The 20,571-nt window shown below is 37.8% G+C and overlaps 2 protein-coding genes, 1 long non-coding RNA gene and 4 other non-coding genes across 13 annotated transcripts in view; 1 reads left to right on the top strand and 6 right to left on the bottom strand.

Annotated features, from left to right (window-relative positions):
• Window positions 1-12,718, top strand: part of LOC126582601 (uncharacterized) — a 72,968-nt gene extending 60,250 nt beyond the window's left edge. The window contains exon 3 of the long non-coding RNA XR_007609553.1: window positions 12,600-12,718. This is a non-coding gene — a long non-coding RNA (uncharacterized LOC126582601). The remainder of the gene's footprint in view (window positions 1-12,599) is intronic.
• LOC126582590 (receptor-like serine/threonine-protein kinase SD1-8) overlaps window positions 1-20,106 on the bottom strand; it is a 39,546-nt gene extending 19,440 nt beyond the window's left edge. Inside the window, exons 1-10 of one of the 3 annotated variants that reach the window (XM_050246740.1) lie at window positions 19,919-20,106; window positions 19,741-19,837; window positions 19,005-19,067; window positions 14,420-16,152; window positions 14,217-14,322; window positions 13,969-14,140; window positions 13,525-13,735; window positions 13,122-13,359; window positions 12,886-13,036; window positions 12,492-12,792 (exon numbers count right to left, since the gene is read on the bottom strand). In XM_050246740.1, the coding sequence (XP_050102697.1) occupies window positions 12,492-12,792; window positions 12,886-13,036; window positions 13,122-13,359; window positions 13,525-13,735; window positions 13,969-14,140; window positions 14,217-14,322; window positions 14,420-15,740 (2,500 nt within the window). In that variant the 5' untranslated portion in view covers window positions 15,741-16,152; window positions 19,005-19,067; window positions 19,741-19,837; window positions 19,919-20,106. The remainder of the gene's footprint in view (window positions 1-12,491; window positions 12,793-12,885; window positions 13,037-13,121; window positions 13,360-13,524; window positions 13,736-13,968; window positions 14,141-14,216; window positions 14,323-14,419; window positions 16,153-19,004; window positions 19,068-19,740; window positions 19,838-19,918) is intronic. The other 2 variants (XM_050246739.1, XM_050246742.1) reach the window with 2 other exon arrangements.
• The window catches only part of LOC126582591 (cysteine-rich receptor-like protein kinase 44), a 106,699-nt gene that overhangs the window by 63,218 nt on the left and 22,910 nt on the right, over window positions 1-20,571 (bottom strand). The window contains exon 2 of one of the 5 annotated variants that reach the window (XM_050246753.1): window positions 5,125-6,916. The gene's annotated coding sequence lies outside the window, so the exon portion shown is untranslated. Of the gene's footprint in view, window positions 1-5,124; window positions 6,917-7,318; window positions 7,570-7,674; window positions 7,697-8,734; window positions 9,895-20,571 lie in introns of those variants that run through there. The other 4 variants (XM_050246749.1, XM_050246743.1, XM_050246745.1 and 1 more) reach the window with 4 other exon arrangements.
• Window positions 7,098-7,205, bottom strand: LOC126584065 (small nucleolar RNA snoR97). Its single transcript, XR_007609982.1, has one exon. It is a non-coding gene; the product is annotated as a small nucleolar RNA snoR97 (small nucleolar RNA).
• On the bottom strand, window positions 7,485-7,600 carry LOC126584048 (small nucleolar RNA Z278). The gene has a single exon (XR_007609965.1). It is a non-coding gene; the product is annotated as a small nucleolar RNA Z278 (small nucleolar RNA).
• On the bottom strand, window positions 8,823-8,912 carry LOC126584035 (small nucleolar RNA Z223). The gene has a single exon (XR_007609953.1). It is a non-coding gene; the product is annotated as a small nucleolar RNA Z223 (small nucleolar RNA).
• On the bottom strand, window positions 8,970-9,059 carry LOC126584075 (small nucleolar RNA U36a). The gene has a single exon (XR_007609991.1). It is a non-coding gene; the product is annotated as a small nucleolar RNA U36a (small nucleolar RNA).

Raw genomic sequence — 20,571 nt, 5'->3', positions numbered from 1 at the left:
TAACAACATGAAACTTAAACAACATTTTTAAAAACATTTAACAACATGAAACTTAAACAACATTTTTTTTAATGAATTTAAACTTCTTTTTTTTTTTTTTTTTAATGAATGTAAACTTCTTTTTTTCCCCTTTTTTTTTCCTTTTCATATGAATCAAATTTTGTTTCATATTTTTTTTCCTATAACTTTTATTTCACAAAATTTGTTTCATATTTTTTTTCAATTCTATTTTTTTCGTATAACTTCCTAGGCCATTTATACAACATTAAATTGTAGTTTTTAAATAATAAATTATGTTTGGCCCTATGGCCCTTTGGCCCTCGGTTGGAGACGGTTTTTTGTGACAGGGCTAAAACGAGCCCTTTGGCCCTCTGGCCCTCAGTTGGAGACGGAGGCAAATATGACCCTGTACTGTTCATTAAAATATTAATATCTTGGGGAATCTTGGAGGGCTAGAGGGCTCAAACGAGCCCTCTGGCCAGCCTTCGGTTGGAGATGGCCTTAGGGGCCCGACGTTCTCGTCGGCACACTTCCGGCCAGGGATTGGCTCTGATACCATTTGTCACATCCCTGCCCGGGGCGGACCACCACATCCTGGGCCCGTTCCACCACCGTAGCACGATATTGTCCGCTTTGGGCCCCGACAATGCCCTCACGGTTTTGTTTTTGGGAACTCACGAACAACTTCCCAGTGGGTCACCCATCCTGGGAGTGCTCTGGCTCCTTCTCGCTTAACTTCGGAGTTCCTACGGCACCCGAAGCCAATGAGCTCCCAAAAGGCCTCGTGCTAGGTAAGGATAGGAATATACATTTAAGGATCATTTCCCTGAGCGATGTGGGATGTCACAGAATATGTAAACTGATTGTAGGCCTTCAAGCTAATCAAGCAAAAGGGTAACTTAAGAGGTGAGGATTCTTTTCCACAGTGAAAGATCACATGAAAAGAATTAACAACCTCAAAAGGCATGTTTTGTTGCTGAGAAAACAGAGAGCAAATTAAATACAGGAGAAATTAGGTTCTCATCCTTTCTTTTTTCCACTTCATTGATTAAAATCTTATTCCTTTTCAATTTTTGATCAAGGTCCTTGGTATTAATAACATCATTAATTATTTCAATAATAAAATATTTTTTATTTCTAAATATATTCATTTAATGTTAAAAATGTTACAATTAGTATATTTATATTTATGACTAAATTTTTTATCATATATTTTTAGTTTTAGTTTGTATCCATTTTTAATTTGTAATTCTTTTTTAACTTGTACCATTTTTTTTTTCAGTTTTAATTTGTACCTATATATTAATTTCTTTTTGTGCCTATATTCCTTTAAAATTTTATTTGTATTTGTACCCATATATATTTTTGTATTTGTACTTTTTATTTTGCTAAATGTACCCATGCTAATTATATGTACCCATTCATATAAAACTTTTTAATCTTAAAATGTACTCATTCTTAAATATACCAATTTGTTATATGTAAAATGTACCTTTTTTTATATAAAATATATTCAATTTTTTTCTAATCTATTTTTAAACTTATATGGGTACATTCTTTTTTCTTTGATTTTAAAATGTATTCATGTCAAGTTTAATTGAAGAAATTTACTAATATTATAAAGTCTAATATCTTTTTTTTTTTTTTGTGATTTTGAAGAATGTATCCATGTTTTTGTCACAGCCCGTTCCGGAAATATATATTTCGAGGACGTGAAATGACGATGCTGCCCTTGACGTTACTAAGGTGAGTGTGTGACATACTTTGTTCATAAAGTTTATTTTCCTAAGTTTGGAAAATTTTATTAGCTTAATGGGTTGTTATTTGTGTGGTTAAGGTTTAGGGTGGACCACACACACTCAGTCTTCTCTCTCTCCCTTTCCCCCGTGCTCTCCCTTTCTCTTCCCCGTTCTATCTTCCTCACCCTTCGAAATTGTACGGACATGGACCAAGGACATCAAAACTCCACGGATCGAAGCCAAAAAGGTATGGTTCTTCATCCTTTCGACCTCCTGAGTCGTTTGGTGCTACTTTTAGGAAGTGAAACCTTCGAAATCACGTGGAACCCGAACCCCCATTTTATGTCACTATTCATGCAATCGTGATATGTTGCATTTCAGGGAATTCTAAGCTTATAGTGAGCTTAGTGAGGTCCCAATGAAGCTCGGAGTGCTTCGTTTGAAGGTTTTGGACGTTGAAATCACTAGGTTCGATTTTGGCCGGTTTTTCTTGGAATTTTTCCGGTGAGATTTAGTTGTTTTTAGAGCCTTAAAAGTAGTATATTGTGAAACTACATGCTTAGGGCTTCATTTTGACATAAAATATGAAGAAAATGGGTGAAAAATGAAGGAGAACAAGGGGATTGAAAAATCCCCAGTTTTCCGGCTACCGGAAAACACAGTCCGGCGAACCCAGGGAAGAAGACGCGCGTGGGGGGCGCGTGTCCCCGTGCCTGCCCTGGCGCATGGGGGCGCGTGCCACATCAAAAAATTATTTTAAAAATTCCTCGACGTTCGTGACGACGAGTAGGTCGATGTGGTATATTCACATACCCAAATTGAGCACCGTGTGAGAAGTTATTTCGATTTGTCGGTTATGTGTTTTAATTAACGTTTTTATAGTTGTTTCGCATATAGGTGACACCTATCCCGAGGACAAGCACATCTAGGGACGTCACAGGGGTTACGACCCATCGACTTACCAGTGAATGGGCAGTTTTGTTTTCGTATTACCTATATACTATTTATTTTCCCAGAAAATGAAATTATATGAAAATACGTTTTAAAATGTCATGCATGCATACTATGAGATATATGAATTGATAATTGATGCATTTATATATATGAATTGGTGTTGTGGACGTACAGATAAGTTTCTCGTTATTTATACGATTTATTATAATGTGAATTGCATTGAGAGCTCATAATTTGCACCCTTGGTGTTAGTGCTTATATTATTCACCGCACCGCACGCTCACCTTGGATCCAAGTAGGTGAATGTCATACAGACCATGTGAGGGTTCCGACATGCTAGTCGTATAGATCGCTAGAGGTGGTTCCGACTAGTAGGTGACTTTAGATTATGCGCGCCGATGATTGATGAGAGAAGCACTAGAGCTTATTCGTACACCTTTTCTATCGTACAGACTACCTTAGGTGGTTCCGATTGATGTGCAGAGTAGGGCCGTATAGGTCACTGTGGTGACTCCGGCTGGGTCGGATAATGAGCTATAGAATGAACCGTACAGGGCCAGCCGAAAGGTCTCCGGTTATTTCATTATATCACTTGTCATATTGATGCATCCATATTTCAATCGTTGACATTATTGCTAGGCATATTTACTGGATTTTGATAAAATTGATGTTTTGAGCAATTTGAGCAAATATTATGCTATTATGTTATTTTCTAGGAAAGTATACAGGTTTTACAGTGAGGGGTTAGAAATGTTTTAAATGAAATGTTTTAGAAAACTTTGGTTTTACTGACCCACTCAACTTTGTTTTACGCCCCTCCAGGTTCTAGTTAGCAATTGGTGGCTCACAAGGTTCTCTTCGGCGTTCTGACATACGTCCTGCATGTAGGACTCACATGCGGGTGTTGTAATTTAATTATAGTCCTACTTGACTGCACCTAGTATTTACGCTCTGAAATTGTGTGTTTTACTGTTAAACTCACTTTATCATGCTAGTTGGATATTATTGCTAGTAGTTGTTTTAAATTCCTTCATATTTCTCTTATCTTTTGCTTCCGCGTCGCACTTTTGGCTACGTCACACTCATGTGACGGCCAGCACGCCTTAATTCTAGGATTGGGGTGTGTCAGTTTTGATACAATAAATTTTTTGGTTAATTTTGATGAATGTATCCATGTTTATATACACACACACACAATAGTATATTTATTTTTTTAATATTTTTAATCCCACAATAAAAACTAAAATTTCTAATTTTTAATTTAAAAAAATATAGTAACGTACATATAAATAAATTATCACATTAATTTCAGTAACATCGATCAAAAATTAAAAACAAAGAAGATTTCAATAAAAAAATATTCATAACCAAGGACCGTATCCAAAATCTCCCTTGAATAAATTCAGCATAGCTAAAACTCCAAAACAAACATTTGCAGTCTATTTTCTCAGTAACCAAACAAAGTCTAGTGTCTGGTGGTTGATAAATTGAGATTCAAGGAAAAGTTTAGATTCAGAGTTAATGAGCTGACATTTTGCTTAAACTAGGAAAAAAACTGATACTTCATAGGAAAATAACCAAAACTAAAAAAGAATGTGTCTTTATATGTTATGATAGAAAATACTTCAACCCAATTCATGGTAAGCAAGAAAATTGAGAACCTGATAGTACAAAGCACCAGAAGCTTGGAGGCAGAAGGGTGGCCATTGAAAGCTCTTGAAGCTCTGGTGAAGAAGGACAAGATCGTCATATGTGAGATAACTTTCGTTCTCATTCGTAACAAAACTATAATTGAAGTCATTAAATAGCCTCAATTCAGGAACCATGTTGAAATTACGCAAACTTTCATTCCATGGTCCGCTGGTCCAATACTGTCTAGACCTATTCCACAATAAGATATATGAATTGCTTTCATCCGGAGCTAGCTCAAGAGAGTAAAGACCTGGTGCAGGATCCTCCAAATTCTTCCATGAAGTGAGAAATTGGGTATGATTTGTAATTTTGTTCAATCCAAGTTTACCTCCTGGTAGCAAAGCATGGGTTGGATGATCAAAGCTTTGCCATAAAAGCTCTGATGTATTATTACTAGAGCCGGCTATCAAGACAAGGTTTCCGCTGTCCAAAAGAACTGCTTGTACAGAACCAGAATTGGTGGTGGAGTTTAAATTTGTTGACCAAACCGGGGTTTTGGACTCGTCAAAGAGAACTAAATTACCATCTAAGATGCTCAATGCCGAAGAAAATATATCAGAAACTGGTATTTCCCTATTTGCTACCCAAACAACAGTCATCTCAGATACTACTTGCTTGGAGTACCATATGCCTATATAGTAGTTTGAAAGCTGACCTGGTTTGAAGAAACCTAGCTCAAACATCCCACCAGCAGAAGCAATGGTTTGATCGCCGGAGAGAGGTTGGTTTTCGCTGATAGTGTCAGCTGCTAGGGAAACATGGGACTCGAGAAATACACACACTAAAATAACGGAAAACACGAACTTTGGGTTTGGTTTGGTATTCATGGCTGTACAAGGAATTCAGCAGGCAGGCAAAGATTTACCGTATGGATGTTACTGGAACTTAACCTATATGCCCTTAAGTCAACTATTCAACCCATCACACAAGTTCCTAGCCGGCACATCAGACTTTGTACTTTGTAGAAAATTCAATGTATGGAAAGGGCTTGAACATTCTCCTACAACGTGGAAAAAGCATCACGTATCCAAAACCCGAGAAGAGATGGAGGTATGAGTTACGATAAGGACATGTTCAAGTTAGATTGCGTCGACTGCAAGCTAATGTACCAAACTAAGCACTCATGCTCGCTACAAATTATGGTTCATGTGTTAATTCAATGAGGCTACGATCATGAATCCTGCGGTTCAAGAGGTTTTGAGCTTAAATGTTGTTCATTATCATAATCTTTTCCAATCCATACAAGTTTTACCAACAAAAATTGATGCAAAAACAGAGATACGTTGATAATTTTCAAATTCCAATTTGCCACACAGCTTAGAACAACATTCATTTACGTGTCTGTTTTTGGTCTGAATTCCAATCAAAAGATTGTACAACATAAACCCATCCACACATGACGAATCCAAGGTCATGATTTCCACGCGCCATTTTCTCCACCAATCATCCTCTTGTTTCCATGCTTGTTTGTACCACTTGATAGACCTAGCATTTTGGACCCAACCTCTTACTATTAGTATTTAAATTGATGCTTAATAGGTCGGATCGTTAATGGATGAACCCGTTAACAACCCGTTAATTAACGGGTCATTTTGGGCCAACCCACTAGATCCGTTAACACCCGTTCGTTGAGGATATTTGAGTTTTTTTTTCTTGTGATACCTGCTGCTTTACTTGATCATACCTTCCCCATCCCAACTCTTTCGAGTTTCTTTTTCTTGGTTCCAAAATGTTATAGTCTGTTTCTTTTTTTATCATCGACAATCCATTGAATCAAATGAATCAGCAAATCCGGAAGGTTTTGATGAATCAAACTCTACGGATCGAACCGAAACCAGCAACCTTGAATTCAACTAGAAAAGAACCCAGTAATGTCAAGTCCCTATCGATTTTGAGATGAAAAGCTATCAACATTGTTGTTAATTTCGAGAGAAATCCCACTTGGGTTTGATCATCATGGAACCAAATCAACAATCTTTTTCCCATTTCACAGCCAAGACATTGACAAAATTACAATCAGATCTAATCACGTTTCGAATTTCTAAATCAGAACACGAAATCTTAGAATGCCAATCGAGAAAGAGAGAAATACCAGAGGGAGTTGGAAGCGGTTGGATTCTGGCAAGGATGAACAGTTAAAAACCTGTTTCTTTCTGGAGTGGTGGGCAAATTACCAAAAATTAAAAAAAAAAAAAGTTAACGGGTGAAACGATGACCCGTTACCTCAACAGGTTGAGTTTGGATGACCCGTTAACTTAACGGGTCGGATTAAACCCAATCCAAACCCAATAAACCCGACCCATTTACAGGCCTACCACTTCATACTCCTGCAAACTAATTACTCACTACAAAATCTAAACCCTCCAACAACAAAAGGATCAGCTGGGAACAACAGATAGGAAGGAGTCCATTTAGCGGGCAATTCAAAAACCAAAACCATTGACAAAGAATTCACGGACGAACCCAAAAACGGCTGAGAGAGGAAGGGTTCCTGTTTTTTAGGGTACTCCCCAACGGAGACAGGGTGAGGCCTGTAGGTTTTAGAAATTATTATCACTATATAAATTACTTAACCCCAATTCAATTAATAGAAGTATCCAGCAACAGCTATTGAGCATACATATCAATTCATCACCAGAGTCGCTTCCAACGGAAATTTAGATGAAATTTAACACAAATCACAAAATAAATGAAGATGAAATTAGTGCAATTAGATGTAGTGTTGTTGTTTAACTCCAGTCTAGACCAGTAACACAAGATGAAGCTGATGACAACACTCTAATTTATGAGTTATTTCAGACCCATAAGGGTATAGTTGAAACTCAAAACCAACATTTAAACACAATACACAACAAAACCATATGACTGCAATGCCTCGGTCCTCGGATACATCGTTTCTGTCAAGGGATGTAGTTTCCACGAGTAGGTTTGACCTGCACAAAGGCAGGTTCTTGCTTCCGCTACACCTCAAACACGTTGGATTGTAACATCATTGACGCCTAAACATTACTTAATCCTAACAAAATAATAAACATTATTCCGCAAAACAAGCCATTAGCACAAAAACAATGGATTTTGATGCAGTAATGAAGACTTAAAACCTCAGTTAAATCCATTAATGTCATATGCAATGTAGCTTCGCCGAGGGGTTCTCCTTGTAAACAAGGTCTCAGCTCCACTACACCTCAAAAAAAGCGAATTGAATCATCACAGGCCACAAGACAAGAAGATCATCACCAAAATTTTCCACACAGAAACATTTTACTAGGAGGGTAAGTAAGATTAAAACCTCAGTTAAATCCATTGAATTTGTTTGCACTTAAAATATACCCATTTTTACTTATTTGGGCAATTTGGGTAAAATATGGCATTTGAAGGATTAATATGCAAGAAAGCTAACTTGGAAAGATATTTGGTGGCAAGTGGATGGGTTTGACACTATAATATTGTTTTTCCCATTTGTTTTGGTGGTGGAGGTTTGCCAAGAGAGTTGTTTAATCAAAGATAAGTGCATGCTTTTTCATGCAAGTGGATGAGAATGCACCATGAGAGTATTCGGGCAAGGGACATGTGAAAGAAGCCAACTTGCTTCTTTTAAATGTTAGTTTATTACAAGTGGGAAAACATGTGATGAAAGCATGTGGTGGAAATGCAAGTTCCCATTTTAATATTATTTCTCCATGCAAGTTGGCAAGTGAAATGCAAGTTGTCCAAGCAATGGAATACAAACTGCCCAAGTTTCTTTCGGGCAGATGCAGTGTCTTCAGCAGGAGGGTCTCCTCCAGATCTCTATTTAAAGGAGCCCAAACACAAGGATTAAGGACACTCAAACAAACAAACAAAAGCACAAACTCTGCTCAAACCAGATTTGCCAAAAGCCTTCTTTTATCTAGTTTATTAGCTCTGCTGCTCACTTGCGGTATCGATCTCATTTGTAGCTTTTATGTTCTCATTTACAGTCATATAAATTACAAGCAATCTGCAATTTTAGTCACTTTCCTCTGTCATTTATATTTCCAAGCAACCTTGTCATTTACATATTGTTCTATCTCTCCATATAAGTAAAGTCCTTATTTTTAAGGCAAACAAAGAATCTTAATTTGAGCAACTCCCACTCAAATGGCACAATCTCTTGATTTGAAGTCAAAAGGCGCAACCTCAATCATTCAAATCTCGTCTACTAGCGGCATCTAGTAGTGGCACGCCCGCACCCACCAATCTCGTATGTGAAGTAAATCTCCGGCTTGCCCGTAAGGCGCCATGGCGGATTTAGGGAGCGAACAGAATTCATATGAATGCAGTTTCACTGAGGGGTTCTCCCTGTAAACAGGGTCTCAATTCCACTGCACCTCGAACAAGCGGATTGAATCGTCATCGGCACCACCAAGAACACAGAAATCCAAAACACTAAAGAAAAACAAAATCAAATTAATACACAGAAGGCTCAGAGTATGAAACAGCTCTCTCAATCACGAATCTTCTGAAGCAGAACTGGCATAAAGCTGTAAAATTTAATCACCGCCAACATTAATCAACAAAATCCAAAAATTTCACCAACCCAAATCAGCAAATCAAAAACTTAAATGGCTCATATCAAGAAATTCAACCATTGATTATCACATTCTACTTCATCGATTGCTCTCAGAAGCGCCGATAATTTGTAATACAACAACAACAAAGCCTTTTCCCACTAAGTGGGGTCGGCTATATGAATCCTAGAACGCCGTTACGCGCCAAAAATTCACAAAACAATATCCAAATACATAAAAAAAAAAAATCCAAATTCTGAAAATTTAGCGGACGTTTTTAGAGGCAAAACTATGAGAAGAGAAAAACCCCCACGTTTGACACAGCAATAGGATCTGCACCTCCATGACTAGCTCTGTTTTCGGAGATTTTTCCAAAACAGGCTTAAGGTGTGCCGAGGCGCATCGGATCTTACGCTATTGAAATTGATGAAAAGATTTACGGTTTTTGTGGGAGATGTATGGGTCGATTTGACACAGAAAAGCCGTGGAGTAAAGCGAGGCTAAACTGCAACACTTGACGGCGACGGCGGCGTCAGAGGAGGACGCTTTCCGATGTCTGAATTCGTCGACGGCGGCGGCGGTTGTCCACCATCGCTGTACCTCCAGTACGCGTCCGCCACGTTTGAAGCTTGTCAACCGTCACTACTTGGTTTGTAGGCTCCACGGAGAGATATATGGGGAGCGGAGAGAAAGGAAGAGCAGAGGAAGATTAAAGATTATGGATTTTCCAGTAGAGAATGAGAGAGAGGAAGAGTGAGAGATGAGAGGAGAGGAGAGGAGAGGAGAGGAGAGAAGAGGAGAGCGGAGAGGGGGCTCCCCTTCTGAGATCAGTGAATGAAAGTAACTGGAAAAAGCGTAGCTTCTCCATCCCTTTTCACGATGGCCAACACGCTTTCCTTCGAAGTTTTTATTTTCTGGTCATGCATTTTCTCAGAAGCCAAACAGATCGAAAAGAAAATAACATGGTAAGCAAGAAAATTGAGAACCTGCTGGTACAGAGAGCACCAGAAGCTTGGAGGCAACAGGGTGGCCATTGAAAGCTCTTGAAGCTCTGGTGAAGAAGGGACAAGATCGTCATTTGGGAAAAGTTGACCAGAATTGAGAGGCTGATCAAGCGAGAAGAGAGTGAGTTGAGCAGCAACTGTATTATTCATTAATTGACTAAAACAAAATAAAATTAGTCATTATCTAATGGTCCAACTGCTTTCCCTCGGACAGTAACGTGATTACATGTCGTTGTAGCCTGTTGGTAGGTTACATCCTTCAGCTGACCTTTCGACACGTGGTACTATACAGTATTGCCTATGTGTGATCCAATTATTCTGCACCTTTTTTTTTTTTTGAAGGATTATTCTGCAGTTTATCCTTGAGTCATCAGTTAAGTTTCATCATTTACGTTTGAAGTCAATCATTGTGGTCTTTGACGTGTTATTGTTCAGTATAGTGCATGACGTTCAAAAATTCAATTCCTACCACACATATACATGTGATTTTATTAAAATTGACATAACACTGACACATACAATAATTAACCTCATGTTTTCATTCTACACATAATTTTTTTCAAAATCAGGAAATAGCAAGCAATGGTCAACGAGCAATGAACAATATCACTCCGACAAGCATGATCTATCCAATGCTTACTAAGCCACATTATCTCTCTCTTTTGATTGAAACTGGAATTACTTGCCAAACCAACAAGAGGTTCTCTTTTGCATTGTATGCGCAGTTTTAGTGACGTCACTCACTCAATGAACGTTGTTTATGTTTTTAAAAAGTAAATCTTTTATTCAATAAAAGATCGATGCATAACACAATTAATTGGATAAAATGAGACTGTCTCTCCAAAACAAGAAGCATAAGCACCCTGCCTCCATTTTGCATCAAAATGGGTAACTTCACAATTGTAGGGACCCAAATATACGGGAAACCAAATCATGTAGAAAAAAAAGTAACAAGAAACAATGCTACCTACCTTGCCTACAACATTCATATTTAGCAATTTAAGCCATGAGACAAGAACTCGGCTTTTAGAATTATAAAGACTAAAGTGTTAGCGATCGGACCATTCATATCGTGAATCGATATGAATGTTTGATGACTGAAGAACAAAAGAAAAGTGAAAGAATATGAGTTTACAAGTTGCCCAAAGCCAATCGATCGAAAACTGGTAAGAGAATCAACAATCATATTAGGAATGCCAAACAGTTTTCTTTTAATTTCCCCTTTAGTTTTCACGTCTATACTTTCTTCTCACAAAAGAAAACAAATATGAGAGGAACTCAAAAGAAGAAACTTGAAGCACAAAAACTAAGCCCCAAAACGGACACATTTTATATGTACGTCCTCCATATATATACCATACTCATGTTGTCTCTCTCAAACACAAGTTTAATCCAGATTTTTTTTTCTTTTTCTGTTTGTGTTTTTGGGCTCGTCCCGATAAAGAATCAGCACAATCATGGGTTTCAAGGTTGTGGAGATCAATAATGCCGAAACTGGCAGCGGACCTTTGTCCGAGATTAAACTGATGTCCTTACTAGTGCTAATTGTAACCAAATTGACTCTTACATTGGTGGTAATCGGAGTCAAATTGATGATATTAACGCCGTTAGAATGGTGCATTCGTTGGTTGATCCACACTCTTACGTTGGTTTGTTTTGTTGTTGTAGCTTGTAAGTGAAACTATCCAAGGTCCTCAAATTTTCTAGATCGAAGTGATATTCACTAAATGTTTGTTTAATTGGTTTATTATTGACTTGATCTGTAGGGTGCATTCAGCTCCTCTATAGTTTGAGCAGACTGGTGCATGTGTTTCAGCTCGACAAAGAGAATGTTGACGGTTCAAATCCATTTATTCTTGCAGGCCGAGCAGCCCCTCTGCTTGCCGAGAGCCCATCTTCTCGCCGAGAGCCCATCTTCTCCAGCCCATACTCTCGAAAAAAAAAGTTGAGTTTAACATGATCAGGCGCATAAAGTGTTCTAGTGATATTTTGCTTTTCAATGTTGAAAGAAGCATCAAGTTTGAATCCTCATGGATAAAAAAAAACTGATCGGGCACATAGTTTACTTGTAGTTCTAGTTGCCAAACTTGCATTCGGTAGATTCTATATGATGATTGTCAAATTTCCTATTCCAACCATAGGAAAACCCATGTTGTCAATTATGGATTTACTAATGTAGAATCCTTTGTTCTAGACCAATTTTGTTTTTAGTTTTTGTCTTCTGAAAGTTGGAAGATGTAAAAAAATATCCTCTTTATTCATTTGATACAAGCGACATTCCATTTTAAATTAATATAACTACGGTTGCACTAAGGGGTGCGGCGGGAACATATCTATAAGTATGGTTACACCCGCATTTGCAGCTGAAAAATACATAACATAAATTTAATCTACTGCTATTATAGGTTTAGTTTGGATGGGCAAAAACCATAAAAAGCACAAACAGCTCGGGTAATGTGTAATTGAACCCGAAGTATTTGTATAAAACTGCTAGTTGTTGGGGTGTTTATTCTAATATACTATATTATTTTCTCAATTGCTTGCTAGTCACCGTTCTTCCAACGCCTATCGACATTCTGGCAAACTCATGGTGACTGAGTTGTGAGAAAAAATGGTAGGCATTTCAGAAGAGCGAACATGATTGGAATTTCTGTGTGTTGAAAAGGCAAGTTCTTTGGAAGGTGGAAGAGATGTAGATTCATTGCCCTGCAGCATATGAATTACCGAAGACATTGTTGGTCGATCAGCTGGAGCTTCTTGAACACACAAAAACCCTACATGGATACACCTCAAAGCTTCATCGAGATGGCATGTTTCCCTTATTGATTCATCAATCACCTCCATTCCTCTTCCTTCTTTCCACAACTCCCATGCCTGATTAAAATGTTGAGTTTACGATCATTTGCGAATTTGGAAGGCTTAAAAACAGGATCACCATGAGTTTTAGAATAATTTTTCAGTACTTACCCATCCAGCAAGAGTTGGTGAATGTTCAAAGCGATAAAAAGCAGCATTCTTCTTTCCGCTCACAATCTCCAACAACAACACTCCGAAGCTGAATACATCTAATTTCTCAGAAAAATGACCATATCTTGCATACTCGGGTGACATATAGCCGCTGCGCATGAATTGACAATATGTAGAGAAGTAAGCAATAGAACATTCCTTGAACGAAAACATGTCCCAGATATATGTAGACTTACTATGTGCCAACAACCCTATTTGTATTTGCTTCAGTCTGATTTATCCCGAAAATCCTTGCCATTCCAAAGTCTGAAATTTTGGGATTCAAGGCTTCATCCAACAATATGTTACTTGCTTTTAGGTCCCTGTGGATGATTTTCAATCTCGAGTACTTGTGGATATAAAGTACTCCTTGAGCAATGCCTTCTATAATTCGAAAACGTCTTCCCCAATTTAATTCAATTTTTTCAGATGCATCTGATTGGACAAAACACGAAGAAAGATGAGCAAGTGTTTTTCTTTTCATTTTAGATAAAATGTTGGACACAGTGCATAATGTGCATCTTGCAGAACATGACATTTGCACACAAGGAAAATAATTTGCAGAAACAAAGAATTAATAAGTCATTAGCATGTATTTACCAAATAAAAGTTTGTCTAAGCTCCGATTGGGCATGTACTCGTAGATCAATATCATTTCCTCATCTTCAAGACAGCAACCCAAGAGCCTAACGAGATTGGTATGTTGCAGCTTGGCAATAAGTTTTAACTCATTCATGAACTCCTCGTGTCCTTGGCCTGACTTTTTTGATAACCTTTTAATGCCTACTTCTTGATTTTCAGACAGAATTCCCTGTACAGAGGAAGAAAAGCGCACAAGAGAACATTTTTTGAAGTTCAAAGAAAGAAAAAAAAATCATATTTTCGAAAGGGGGAATGATTTTTGCACAGCTTTTTTCTCCTTCACACTCCTATTTATTTTTGTCCTTTAATTCTCCTTGGATATTTGTTTAGGTCAGAAATAAACAAAGGTGTTCAGGAGAAGAAAAATGTACTTGTATTTAAAGCACATGGTGGAAGTGTCACCTTGTAAACAGGGCCAAATCCTCCCTCCCCGAGTTTATTAGCTTCAGCAAAGTTGTTTGTAGCAGCTACTACAGCCCTTAAACCGAAGATCGGTAGTTCTGCATCATCCCTTCCACCTCCACCTCCAACATCAATTTTACTTTTACTCTCATTATGGTTCTTCTTTTGCTCTCTGTTTTAGTCATAGTGTTAGAACACGTTTGAGAGAAAAAAACACAGAGAGAGATGAGGTTGAGTGGTGGCAGTACCTTTTCTTTCCCGTAGTTTTCTTCCATAAGAAACAGCCAAAAACGACAACAATTAAACCAGTGATTGTTGAGACTATTGCAATCAAAAGGGACGGCTTAATTACACCTGCAAAGAGAAGAAAAAGATTTTGTTGACAACATCAAGATAATGGCGCCAAAATAATGATCGCTAATTGCGAAACGAATAGTCATTCTATTATTACGTTTTTCCTTGATGTCAGAAGCTGCAGCTCTGATGTATAAAGTACTTCTATCACCTTCATTTGCTTCAACTTCATGCAGATTCAAGACATCTCCATGCCAGAGTGAACATCCATTGCCGCTGCCATAATTATAAGCAGTGCACTGGCATTCATTTAAGCAGGCTGATCTACAACTTTCGATACTAAGAGCACCTTCATATTGTCTATTATCAGGCAATGACTTGCTATTTACTTTTAGAAACCCGTCTCCCGTAGCATTCCCACACTTCACACTGGTTCTTCTTGAACATCCACCAGAATAAATCTGCAAGTCCCAATCACTCTGCCGGTTTGGCACAAAGCCTTTCAAACATTTGCAGTAGTTCAAGGATGTGGGTTTGCAACTGGAGAAAGCCCCACAAGAAGCATAAACATCACACTGTCTTGGTTGAGACCAAACCAATTTCCACTGCTTGGAATTCTCCATCTTTAGTATTTGAATCTGTCCCGAGGCAGACATCGAGTATCGAGATACAATTTTAGGATTCTTAGGAGAATATGTGAAATAACTTTCGTTCTCATTTGTAACATAACTATAATTGAAGATAGTATAGTCCCAGATATTAACTATACTCATTTCAGGAATCAGGTTGAAATTATGCGAACTTTCATTCCATGGTCCGGTGGTCCAATACTGTCTAGACCTATTCCACAATAAGATATATGAATTGCTTTCATCCGGAGCTAGCTCAAGAGAGTAAAGACCTGGTGCAGGATCCTCCAAACTCTTCCATGAAGTGAGAATCTGGGTATGATTGGTAATTTTGTTGAATCCAAGTTTACCTCCTGGTAGCAAAGTATGGGTTGGATGATCAAAGCTTTGCCATAAAGGCTCTGATGTATTATTACTAGAGCCGGCTATCAAGACAAGGTTTCCGCTATCCAAAAGAACTGCTTGTACAGAACCAGAACTGGTGGTGGAGTTTAAATCTGTTGACCAAACCGGGTTTTTGGACATGTTCAAGAGAACTAAATTACCATCTAAGATGGTCAACGCAGAAGAAAATCTATCAGATACTGGTATTTCCCTATTTGCTACCCAAACAATAGTCATCTCAGATACTACTTGCTTGGAGTACCATATGCCTATATAGTAGTTTGAAAGCTGACCTGGTTTGAAGAAACCTAGCTCAAACATCCCACCTGCAGAGACAACGGTTTGATCGCCCGAGAGAGAGTGGTTTTCGCTAATGGTGTCAGCTGCAAAGGAAACATGGGACTCGAGAAATGCACATAATAAAATAACGGATAACGAGAACTTTGAGTTTGGTTTGGTATTCATGGCTGCACAAAGAATTCAGCAGGCGGGCAAAGATTTACCGTATGCATGTTACCGGAGCTCAACCTATATGCCCTTTTTGTGGTGATCATTGCAACTCAACTAAGTCAACTATTCAACCCTTCACATATGGACAAAGTCTTTGTAGAAAATTCAATGTATGTAAAGAGCTTGAACGTTGTTCTTCCTCTGTATGAACAAGTCTGCAGAAAATTCAATGCATGGAAAGAGCTTGAACGTTGTTCTTCCTCTGTATGAACAAGTCTGCAAAAAATTCAATGTATGGAAAGGGCTTGAACGTTGTTCTTCCTCTGTAAGAACAAGTCTCTGTAGAAAATTCAATGTATGGAAAGGGCTTGAACATTATTCTTCGTAGAAAATTCCGTGTATGGAAAGGGCTTGAACGTCGTTATTCCTATGTATGAACGAAGTCTTTGTAGAAAATTTAAGGAGAAATTAGGTTCTTATCCTTCATTTTGCTATTCCATTGATTAAAATTCTATTCATTTTCAATTTTTGATCAAGGTCCTTAAGTATTAATAACATCATTAATTATTTCAATAATAAAATATTTTTTTATTTCTAAATATATTCATTTAATGTTAAAAATGTTCAATTAGTATATTTTTATTTATGACTAAATTTTTTATCATATATTTAAGTTTTAGTTTGTACCCATTTTTAATTTGTAATTCTTTTTTAACTTGTACCAATTTTCTTTTCTTTTTTAATTTGTACCCATATATTAATTTCTTTTTGTGCCCATATTTTTTAAAGTTTATTTGTATTTCTACCCATATATATATATATTTTTTTTTTGTACTTTTTATTTTGCTAAATGTACCCATGCTAATTATATGTACCCATTCATGTAAGACTTTTTAATCTTAAAATGTACTCATTCTTAAATATACCAATTTGTTATATGTAAAATGTACCCTCTTTTTTTTATATATAAAATCTATTCAATTTTTTTCTAATCCATTTTTAAACTTATATGGGTACATTCGTTTTTCTTTGATTTTAAAATGTATCCATATCAAGTTTAATCAAAGAAATTTACTAATGTTATTAAGCCTAATATCTTCTTTTTTTGTGATTTTGAAGAATTTACCCATGTTTTGATACAATAAATTTTTTGGTTAATTTTGATGAATGTACCCATGTTTATATATATATACACACACAATAGTATATTTATATTTTAATATTTTTAATCCCACAAATTATGGTTTTTTTTAATTTAAAATCTCATTTATATAAACAACTAAAATTTCTAATTTTTAATTTTAAAAATATAGTAACGTACATAAAAATAAATTATCATATTAATTTCAGGGACCTCGATCAAAAATTAAAAACCCACAAGGTTTCACTCAAAGAATATTCATAACTAAGGACCGTATCCAAAGTCTCCCAAAATTCAATGTATGGAAGGGGCTTGAACATTGTTCTTCCTCTGTCAAAACTTCTTGCAGTATTACAGTTCCGTTCTAATTCACCAATACTCAACAACATAAAAAGTGTAAACCCTTGAGGCATCACATATCCAAAGCCGGTAAAGAGATGGAGCTTCGAGTTAGGATTAGGACACGTTCAAGTTAGATTGCTTCACCTGCAAGCTAAGCGCTTATGCTCGCTACAAATTTATGGTTCATGTGTATCAATTAGGCTACCTACCATTATGATTCCTTCAGTTCAGGAGGTTTTGAGCTTAAATGTTGTTACAACAACAACAAATCATTTTCCCATTAAGTAAGGTCGGCTATATGAATCCTATATAAATCCTAGAACGCCGTTGCGCTCTGTTTTGTGTCACTTCTTCCGTTAGATCCAAATACTCTTAAGTCTTTTCTTAGAGGTTTTGAGCTTAAATGTTGTTAATTATAATAAATCTTTTCCAATCCATAACTAACAAAAATTAATCACAAAAACAAACAAAGATATGTTGAAAGTTTTCAAACTCCCATTACCACAAAGTTTACAACAACATTCATTTACAAGTACCAAGTCTGTTTTTGGTCTGATTCCAAAGTTTGCTTATTTATATTCTTTATTCTACCAGATTTTGGGAATTACTTAATACCGGTCCCACGTGACACGCCCCGATCCTGATGTCCTCGTGACATCGGGATGATCACGTGCTGGCCGACACCCAAAGGGTGACGAAAGTCATTTAAATTAAGTAAAAGCTCATAAATAAGCTAAAACAGGCAGCAGGACTAGCCACATAATACTAAAATTCAACTTAAAATTAATAGAATTAGGATCATAACATCAGTTCAGAGCATACGTCTATTACAGAGTACAAACAGAATTCAAGATAGAGGTGTGCTATATTACAATAGATATCGAAGCAGAGGAAATATAGCACTGGATCACTGGTAGGGAAAGGCCTCGTAGCTTATATCGTAATCCTCGTTCGTAGTTCCTGAAAGGGGCGCAAAACAAACATGAGTAGACCAATTTGATATAAATATAATAAAACAGTTATCAACATACTAACCCTCAGGTTTATGAAAACATATATATATAATGTGAAACATAGGTTTTCCAAAACCTAGTATGATGTGCAGTATCTCAAATTCATAACTTGTATAAGTAATAAACACTAGTGATTTGTCCGATAACCCCCAGGCCCCATGCCGGCTCCCCGTCTCTGAGCAGACAGTCAGAGGAAAATACACTACAGGCCCCTTGCCGGCTCCCTGTCCCTGGTCTTAAATGTCAGAGGAAACACCCTCCAGGCCCTATGCCAACACCAAACCGTCGTCCGGGACGGACCGGAATCTATCCCTACGTCCCGTAGAGGAAATGACCACTAGGTAAGTACAAAACCACAGAACATATATATAGGGGTGTGCTATCCACACACTCCAAATTACTTCTCACACACCCTTGTTAATTTATATCCGTTGATCTTCTTCAATTCATCCGATCCGACGGTTGAAAATTAGAAGGGTGTGTGAGAAGTAAAATGGGGTGTGTGGATATCACACCCCTATATATATTGAAAAACAACTTCGTAGTATAAAGTCATCTATTATCTATACCACAAAGAGGTGTTCTAAACATGTTCTAAATATCATATCGTCATCCATCATATATTCTATAAGAACATGGGTTATAGGAAAAATAGTAATAATTCAATCTAGTCTCAGTAAGCATGTAATCTCATAAAGTACTTCATAAAACATAAGTATTAAATCATAATTTTCATGTATGCATTTCTATTATTAAAATATGCTTTTGAAGGGGTCCACTCACCGTACACCGATGGTGCAAAGCTATACCAAAAAGGTATAACAGAATAACCGTTAATAATTGCACCTATTCACATAAAGGAGTACATTTGGTCAAACTCTATTCAAACGATTGAATTTGGGAAAACGGACTTCAAAAACTGGTCCAGGACGTCGAAATTAGCCTAGAAGAGGTCCTGAACGAAACCCCCAAAAGTCAACTCACAAAGTCAACGTTGACCGTTGACCGATCAAAGTCAAAGTCAAAGTCAACTCTGATAGTTGACCGGGTCAACGTTGACCGTTGACCAAGTCAACAGTCAATTGGTCAAAGGTTAAAGTCAACTGGACTTGGGGTTTTGGGCTGGGCTGAAATGCCTTAAGGGTTTTGGGAAAAGGGCTTTCAGCCCCCTTAAAAGAAAATGGCCCAAAAAGGCCCTAACTCTAATTCAGAAAAATAATAAAGCCTAAAAAGGTTTTGGGCTTGGGCTAGAGGCTTAATTCTAATGGCTCGAAGGCCTTTTGTTCTAAAACAACTAACAATTAACTAAAACAATTAAAAGGAATTTGGGCTAGGGCTTTTGGGCTTGACTCCCCACTCGAGCCTAAGGCCTGCTTGCCATTGGAACCGGCCTGGGAGGCCTGGCCTCGCCAGAGCACAACCACCGGACCTTCACAACTCCGGCCGACTACCACACACAACCCTAGACTCCGATCCAGGTACCAAAACGAAGAACAAGACGAGGGGAGTGTTTTTATACCTTCCTTTCGTCGTAGAACGGCCGGAGATGGCCGGAAAAACCCCCGAGGTCGCTGGAGTTGGGTGTGCTTACACCCAGCTTGAATTCATCCCACAACCTCCCAAAAACACGATATACACTCATTTAAAACTCATTCTAGCAAGGTTGAAGGACGAAATAGAGATAATTAGGGACTTACCTAACCGGAAAAAATAGAAACTCGCCGGAGTTCCTTTCCGGGTTTCTAGGTTCACAGCACGGGACAGAGGGAGAGAGAAGGACGAGATGGTGATGACGATGGACTTCCTCGTGCGGGGAGATGGGTGCGTGCGTGAGGGGCAGAGAAAAGGGAGAGAAGAGAGATATGAGAAAGAGCCGAGAGGGAGAGAGACATGACAGACAAGAAACAGAAAATAAGAAGAAAGAAGGAGTTCATCGGGGGGGGGGACATAGAGAGAAGAATAAGAAATTGCTTGGGGTGCTGCCACGTGGCAGTGTGAGGAAGAAAAGAATCCAAGGCTTTGGATCCTGATTTGGTAGACAAAAAGGATGAAATTGATAGATTCAGAAATATTTAGGGGAAATTACACAAATATAATTTTATAAATGGGGGTGGGTGTTACACCACGGCACGGTGGAGATTCCGTAGCACGTTATGAGCATCGGGCTAAAGGGCGGTTAGGCAACTCAAGCGAACCGTTCTACCTTACTGAGATGGGCTAATTCAAACCCCTCAAGTAAAATAAGAATAGCCCCGACATTCAAAGCTCCTTTTTTACCATTAGCAAGAACTTGTTTCAGTTGCAGATCATAAGGAATTTGAACAACTGGTAATGATTTCCCCATGCCATT

This window comes from Malus sylvestris, chromosome 9 (assembly GCF_916048215.2).
Source record: "Malus sylvestris chromosome 9, drMalSylv7.2, whole genome shotgun sequence".
NCBI classification, from domain to species: Eukaryota; Viridiplantae; Streptophyta; class Magnoliopsida; order Rosales; family Rosaceae; genus Malus; species Malus sylvestris.
This window is presented reverse-complemented; position numbering and strand designations above follow the sequence as displayed.